Source organism: Aphis gossypii, chromosome 2, assembly GCF_020184175.1.
Source record: "Aphis gossypii isolate Hap1 chromosome 2, ASM2018417v2, whole genome shotgun sequence".
Lineage (NCBI taxonomy): Eukaryota > Metazoa > Arthropoda > Insecta > Hemiptera > Aphididae > Aphis > Aphis gossypii.
The window spans coordinates 39,274,345-39,282,331 of NC_065531.1; the positions used below are offsets into that span (position 1 = coordinate 39,274,345).

At 27.1% G+C, this 7,987-nt stretch overlaps 2 protein-coding genes across 2 annotated transcripts; one reads left to right on the forward strand and one right to left on the reverse strand.

Annotated features, from left to right (window-relative positions):
• Positions 1-280: 280 nt before the first annotated feature.
• Positions 281-3,665, forward strand: LOC114131360 (male-specific lethal 3 homolog). The gene is made up of 11 exons (XM_027996552.2): positions 281-590; positions 661-729; positions 789-898; positions 956-1,202; positions 1,274-1,419; positions 1,569-1,721; positions 1,802-1,878; positions 1,952-2,009; positions 2,067-2,236; positions 2,538-2,622; positions 3,420-3,665. The coding sequence occupies exons 1-11, from the start codon at positions 486-488 to the stop codon at positions 3,535-3,537; spliced, it is 1,338 nt and encodes a 445-aa protein (XP_027852353.1). The 5' UTR covers positions 281-485; the 3' UTR covers positions 3,538-3,665.
• Positions 3,666-3,938: 273 nt separating this feature from the next.
• LOC114131317 (uncharacterized) lies at positions 3,939-4,704 on the reverse strand. Its single transcript, XM_027996506.2, has one exon. It carries the CDS (start codon positions 4,516-4,518, stop codon positions 4,054-4,056), a length of 465 nt encoding a protein of 154 aa, XP_027852307.1. The 5' UTR covers positions 4,519-4,704; the 3' UTR covers positions 3,939-4,053.
• Between the last annotated feature and the right edge of the window lie 3,283 nt (positions 4,705-7,987).

Below are 7,987 nucleotides of genomic sequence, written 5' to 3' on the forward strand. Positions count from 1 at the left end.
ATATAGTCGAAACTCGAAGTATCTGATTTTCATGGTATCTAACTCCTAGATAATACAATTCCCGAATAATTTTATTAATTTAATGTCGTAATTACTGTTCACAGCAAAGCAAATACCGCAACCACGGTCTTAGAAGATTTTCTAAGACCATGACCGCAACCAAGGTGTACCTTGACCGCAATCATCATTATTCATTGTTCCAAATACGATAAATATGTTTTGTTACTGGTCACACCGAAATATGGCGTCCTTGATAAGTGATAGTAGCGCGTAGTGATAAGAAATAGATGTTTTCAAAAAACGAGTTTAATTTACTAGTTCATTGTAAAAATTATAATTGTTTCTAATTCGTATTGATCAGTGATCTTGAATATTATTATATTATATAGTTAGTATTTGAATTGTGTCATACATCATGGTAGAAGTTTGAAAGAAATTTCATCCAATCTTCATTGACTTTATTGTGGCAATGTCGATCGTTAATCATGTTTATAAGAAAAGTATTGACTAAAGCCAAATTTGAAGAAGGCGAAAAAGTACTGTGCTACGAGCCAGACCCTGCAAAAACTAAAGTCCTTTATGATTCGAAAGTAATTATTTAACCGTTTACCATCTCAATTACAGCATTTTAATCTACTATTTTTATTTCCATGCATTTAGGTTTTAAGAGTGGTACCTGAAAAAGATGATCAAGGTCGAAAATTCTTCAAATTTCTCATTCATTTTCAAGTAATTATAATACGTTTTTAACTTTAAATGTTCTTTTCATGTGTGCCTATATTTTTCAGGGATGGAATTCCACATGGGATCGATATGTAACTGATGAGTTCATATTGAAAGATACAGAAGAAAATCGCAAGCTTCAGAAAAAACTGGCCGATGAAGCTCAACTTACGCCGTAAGTGTTTTCTGTGATTGAAAAGGACGGATGAGTAAAACAGTTTTGTTGTTTCAGTGGTGGGAATTTGTATAGAAAAGAACGGAAGAAAAGAGTAGTTAAAACAGAACCCAAACCATTAGTAATAGAGCCAGATATAGTTCCTCTTCCTATAAATGATAAGTCTATGGTGGAAGACGAAAATTTACCAGTACCAATTGATACAATATTATTACCTAAAAGAAGGCTACCAGATCTTGAATTTCCTGATAATTTAAAATACCATACTGGATATAATTGTTATTTAACACACGAAAAGAATACAGTAAGAAATAATAATAATATCAAGTATAAGCCATTTTTTATCTTATTATTATCCAATTATTATAATTCTAGTTGGTTCAGTTACCTTGTCAACCAAATGTGGTTACATTGCTTGAAAGTTACCTTAAATATTTAGCAAAAAATAACTTCATCGACAATAAAGCAACGAAAAAAAAACGTCAACCTGAAGTACTTGATAAAAAACAACTTGAAAAACGGTTAGTTTATATATTTTTTTGGAAATATATTATATCACATAATATGTAACATTCCTAGTGTATAAAAAATATTGAGTATTTAAATTTTAAATTTCTGTTTATTATTTATAATTAAAATCTGTTTTTTTTTGTTTTTTGAATTTATGTAGTTACATCATTTGCGTAGAAGTTTTAGATGGTCTGAGAATTTGTTTTAACACTTTTTTGTTCAGAAAGTTGTTAGTAAATGAAGATGAACAAGCCCAATATTATGAAGCATTAAAAATGACTCTTCAACCACCTGTAAACAATATTGTTTCACAGTATGATCGAATTATTATTTATATAATTTTAAAATATTTTTCTCCTACTCATTCATTAAATATTTTAATTGTGTTTTAAGAAATGTTGAACAAGACTACGATAACGTACAAAATGGGGAAGAAATGGATAGCCACGAAAACAAAAATAATGTTAAAGGTAAAAAGAAAGAAAGTATTTACTAAATTTTTAATGAAATATCATTATTAAATAATTAAAATTGAATTATTAGTAACACGAAGTTCAACCAGTCAATATGCTAGTTCTCAAAAAACTTGTTCAGATTGCAGGTATTTAATATAATTTTGTATTTTGTTCGTATTTAATTAATACAATATTATTTATAGTTTAACAAAATCTCAGTGTTCAAAAATTGTAAATGATATGTTTGAAAAAGCCCGTGATGAGTATGTATCCAAAGCTGACTCATGGAAAGCAGTCCCTGACAGTGCATATGATGAAGAAATAAAACAGCCTGCTATTATATATGGTGTATACCATCTTTTAAGGCTTTTGGGTATGTATTCATTTAAGAATTAATGTTAAAATTTTTAAAAAGTAATTTTTATGTGATTTTTAACAAAAAAAAACTTATTTTTACATATTACTACAAATTCAATGAACAAAAGAATATTATTATTACATATATTATTAGTCATAATTTTTAAACTAAGTAAAAAGATTTAGAATTAAAAATATTTACACTGTATTTAAAATTAACATTCAAGTTTATTTTTAATGATAATTGTTATCAAAATAAATTTTGATTGTATGTTGATCTTGATAAGAAAAAATAATTCTTTTTTTTTAATTTCTAGAAAATTTACCAAAAATATTGGCTAAAACTGATGTGGAAGGTGAAAAACTTTCAATTGTATATTCATACAGTAATGGACTACTAGAGTAAATATTTTCAACTTAATATATTTAATTATTTAAATATTAAAGTAAATATATTTTTAGTTTTTTTACAATAAATATTTTATAGCAAAATACGTATTAGTTTTTATATTACATAATAAATAATGAATAATAATAATAATAAAAAAAAATGATTTCTCCGTGTGATACAATTGGATACGCCTCTAAAGCTATTGTTCCTGTTACATATAATAACGATTCAATTGAAACTACATATATATTTTATAACCTTGACTATTTCCCTGACTGCCACCAATTTAATGTAGCTATACAGATACTTGAACTTTAATATTTAAAAAGGGCTTTTAACTTTTGAACAATTTAGAATTCATTTATTATAGTTTGTAGCACCATTTATAATATATACACTACATTTCATTTTTTTTTCCCAATTGAACCGACGACATCTCAGGAATTGCTTTCGCATTACTGCCGCGGCATTACATTACATTAATCAATAATCATTTAATTTTGGTTTATAATAATTGTAAGAAGCTGAGAGCTGCCTTATTTCTAGTTTTAATCTCAAACATTTTTCATTAAATTAAAGTTGCTGACTGATTATTTTAGTCTATGTTTATTCACTGTTAGCGGTAGGTTGCTTAATTTATTTATTTAATGGGAATAATACTAATTTTTTTCCAAATAATATAAAAAAATAAAAATATACTATATATTTAAGTAATTTATGACAATCTAAAAAAATATCTTTGTGTTAATATTTAATTGTCTTTTATTATGCTTTACACAAGTTAATATAATTTTGTTTATTTATATAGATACCTCTCAACTCAAACTCATTTGTTTGGGATGCAGTATTATGTGAAAAACGAGATGGATGTTACCGTCAAATCAAGTGCTCCAATTCGAAATCACCGAAATCATAAAAATATTTAAGTTGTTTTAAGGCACCTTTTATATATCTATACATTTCATATATAAATTATTGTACAGAGTGGATGCATTAAATAACTGTCAATTATTCATGAAAATAATAAGTTAATATATTTTAACTTATCTCTTTATCCACAATTGTCTTTGAGAAATTTTAAAACTTTCCATTTCTTTGTATACGTACAAATATCATTAATTATCTGTGTATCTAGTATTTTATAGAAATATTTGAACACATTCAAAAAAATGACATAAAATATTTGTAAAAAATAAATTACATGTAATATTTTCTAAAAATAATTGATAGTTAATAAATAATGGAGATCATCTTTTTATAATATTTACTTAACCGTTCTTAAAAACTTACATAATATGTATTGTTATTGTTTAGGTTAAATTACTCATTTATCTTTTTTTATTTAAAATAATTTTTTTCATTTATTTGTATTAAAAAAAAACAAAACAAAAAGACAAATATACAAGTTTAAGTTATTGTATGAGGAATTATTTATGTTATTTTCACTTATTAACTTTGTTTGTCATCTGACTTCTCGTATCCTTTAATGATAAATAATTTCCTCGAACTTTTTCCATTTCTGATTTAATGACTGCGGCTTCGATTGTCGATTCTAAACATTTACAAAATCTTTCTTGAGCCATACGTAGACTACCTGGAACGAGTACCCCAAAACGTTTGATGGGATCATCGCCGCTGTCGTCATGCGCCAAATTGATTGTTTCAGTATTCTCCTCACGTACTACTGTTGAGCGAGCAGTGTACGGGCCGGACGTGGGAAGCTGTAAGTCAGATACGCTACTATTGCCCATTACGTACCTACTTTTAGCTAGGTGCACGCAACCATCACGTAAACAGTGTTCCAGCCGACCAATACTCGAGCAATAGTCATCCATTAATTGTATCATTTTTAAACAAATTTCATCCAATTCATCGTCAACTTGCTTTGGCGTCCGCTCGTGACCCATCGTGGTGAGTTCTAAATTTCGTAAAATGATGTTATTTGGGTGTTGATAGGTCGAGTGCTAAACGTCTCAACTCTCAACTCATTAATAATTGAACATTGTTTAAAATGTCTATGATTATTGATTTTGTATTTCTGTTCGTGATTTAATGAAAAAAATACAACAGCAATTCGTTGAGATAAGACGATTACAACGCCCGTAAAATCTATAGTGATAACCATGAACATTTAATAACATGGTGATAACTGATAACAGCGAGAACCAGATGGTAAAAAAAAAAGAAGGGCCGTATCAGTGCTGTAGTTCTATAAAACATTTGTTCCAAAAATGTTTGGATGTATAATTATGTACCGTGTTTGCTTGTGTCTTGCGTGAATACAAAATTATATAAATAATAATTTATACTGTCATATTGGTAAAAAAAAATCCTATATGAATAGTTATTATAATGAAAAATATTATTCAAAGATCCCATTTTGTATATTATTATCATCTACATTCTACAATCTACTGTAGTACTGTATACACTATACTCTATAGGTACAATTAAATTTTCAAAAATGTAGATTATAATTTACAATTTAAACTTTTTAATTAATGCCACGAACTTTATCACACTGATCTACAGTATTGGTTTATATAAATAATTTTTACCCAGCAAATAATTTTTATTAATATTTAAAGAAAAAAAAATCAAAAATGCCTATAGTAACTTAAAAAGAGTCGAAATATTTTTAAAACCATACCTACATCATCATTGTAGGAATGATGATACAAACATTTTGTGAAAATCTCAAGTACCTATCTATAGTTTTTCGTTTTTAAATTATAACATAAAATATTAACAGTTTGAGAAGTAATCGCAGTTATTATACGGGTGAATGTATATTCACTATTTAGTATTTTATAACACAGTAGTAGGTAAATTACAAATGTTTTTCCAATAAAATTTGTCAAATTATAAAAACTGTAATATTTTATTAAAGAGTTTTAATATATCTATTGGCTGTTCATAGTATTTTGTTATGTCATTTTTAATTGTTGTCAAGGCGAATTAGGCGATATTCTAAGAAGTGTATCATGGAGACAATTTTTAATTTACTTATTGTTCATACTCGCTAGGTATCAGATAAATTTATTGTAAAAATTTTTCTTAAACCTACATTTAATTTTTTATAGAAATATAAATATCTAGATATGGATCCAATCAGAAGTTCAAATGATATTGAATGCGATATACATCGCCCAGATGTGAAGCCAATATTGACCCCGGTCGAAACCTCAATTTATGACATTGAAACTCCCGGTCTCGAGATGAAAAATTTTGAGGTAGTACCGCTGGTAGTGTGCCCCGTGGAAGAACAGACGTTGTCCCTGGGCGAGGAAAGTGAAAAAGAAACGACTATTATTGACACGGACAAGATGGTTCCATTGCGAAAGAAATAAAGTTAATTCTTGTCGACCCTCCGGAGAGGTCTCCGCGGGGTCTTCACTCTTCAGGACCATCTGCGGTTGTGGTTGTGTGACGTCATCGAAACACCGAGATAAGGACTACAGGGACGAATTCGTTCGCGAGATTGAAAAATTTAATGACAAATAGTCAGTATTAGGGGAAGTAAACCCTTATTTATCGAGACCGTTAGACCGGTCAAGTTAGACGTGGTGCAGATTCAGCTAAGTATGGCGGTGAAACGGATGTCCAATTTACAGAGAAAAAAATTTAATTAATTTTTAACAATATAACAGTGATGTCAGTTATTTTTCAATTAACATACCAACATTTGGTAATTAGTTTTCAATAAAATGCTTTTGTCAGTATTTTTTTCATAGATGCATAGTACAACTTTTTCTCAGAGTAATGAACTGACGAATATTGTGGTTTTAAAATTAAATTTTATATTTATGAGTCTTAATAATAATAATAATAATAAACGATTAAAATATGAAAAACAAAGTTTATTTTGTGTACTCAAACATTTTTATTTATATTATTACATGGTATTACAACGATAATTTTTATTTTTTTAATAAATTAACCAAAATACTTAAAAAACTAATATGAAAAAAATATAATTGCAAGTGCAGTTGCAAAAGTGTGGAATGGCGGGAACGGACATCATTGTTATATTGTTAAAAATTAATTAAATTTTTTCTCTGTAAATTATTAAAGTCTACTGCGAATACCTACAGTATTAAATTAGATTTGTTTTTTTTCTTACGAATGATAATAAATAAATGTCATTTCTTAGTTTGAAATTATGTAATATTGTTTTTGATATTTTTTGATTTTGTCTTAAGAGTACCTATTTAAAATTATAATAATTAGTTAAAACATACCGGTAATACTATTCTATTGAAAATGGAATTAATTTTGTAAATAAATAGATAAGAGGTTTATTTTAAAATTATTACTTGTATAGTAATTATGATTTATGTGTGTCATTGCTTGATAATTTATTACGGTCGTGTTAATGGTAATCAGTAAAAAAACAAAACGACAATAAATGACAAGGTGAAAAACGTAAATTTTAGTTAAAAGTTATTAAAATAATTGCAGTCATAAATAAAATTATTTTTAAATATAGGTATATAGAAATTAGAAAGCATTTTAAATTTATATTAATTTTGCACTTTCGGTTTTGATTTAGTGATGTCAATACCTATATGAAATAAGTAATAATATGTAAGTTATATTTGTTAATATAATGATACCTGTGATAAACCAAATTTTATCGTTAAAAATGTAATCTTAAGACGTTTTCAGTTTCGTCAGTAATATTTTATGTTAAGGTACCAACGAAGTTTCGATGAGCGAAGTCGCGACGAGTGACGATAATAATTATAATAGAGAACAGAATATATCTCTCATTGTATAGATTAGGTACAGTATAATAAAAGTATATAAAAGTATATATATATAGGTATAAATAAGTATATATTACTAGTAATATTCTAGTTGTTGGGGTTCACGCTGTTGGTATATTAGAAAGATTTTATTTTGAATTTTTACAAAATAAACGAGTTATTTTTCTTTTTCCGTATTTGTTTTGCTCCGCGGCTTCGTTCATCTACCTACTGAAAATACTTTGAAATATTCAAATATGATCTCTAATAGACACGTAGCCACGTAGGTATATTATACAGAAAAATAATCGAATGTAGAGGGGCATACCGTTTCAATCTGCTGGAGGAGATTTCGTAACCGAATAAAATAGATGTAGTGAAATATGATATTATCTAATAATTAATAATACAAACCTATCGTTTTACGTGTTCAAGTTGTTTATTGTAATATTAATAGGTTAGTAGATAATTAGTACATGTTCCACACGATCCATACTTATTGAACACGAATTTCAATTAAATTTAAATTTAATACGGCAATTGAATATTCCGTACCAAAAAATTATTTAATTACCCAATACCTACTTATTAATCATTATAATATAATATATGCAATTGCTTTCGTAAA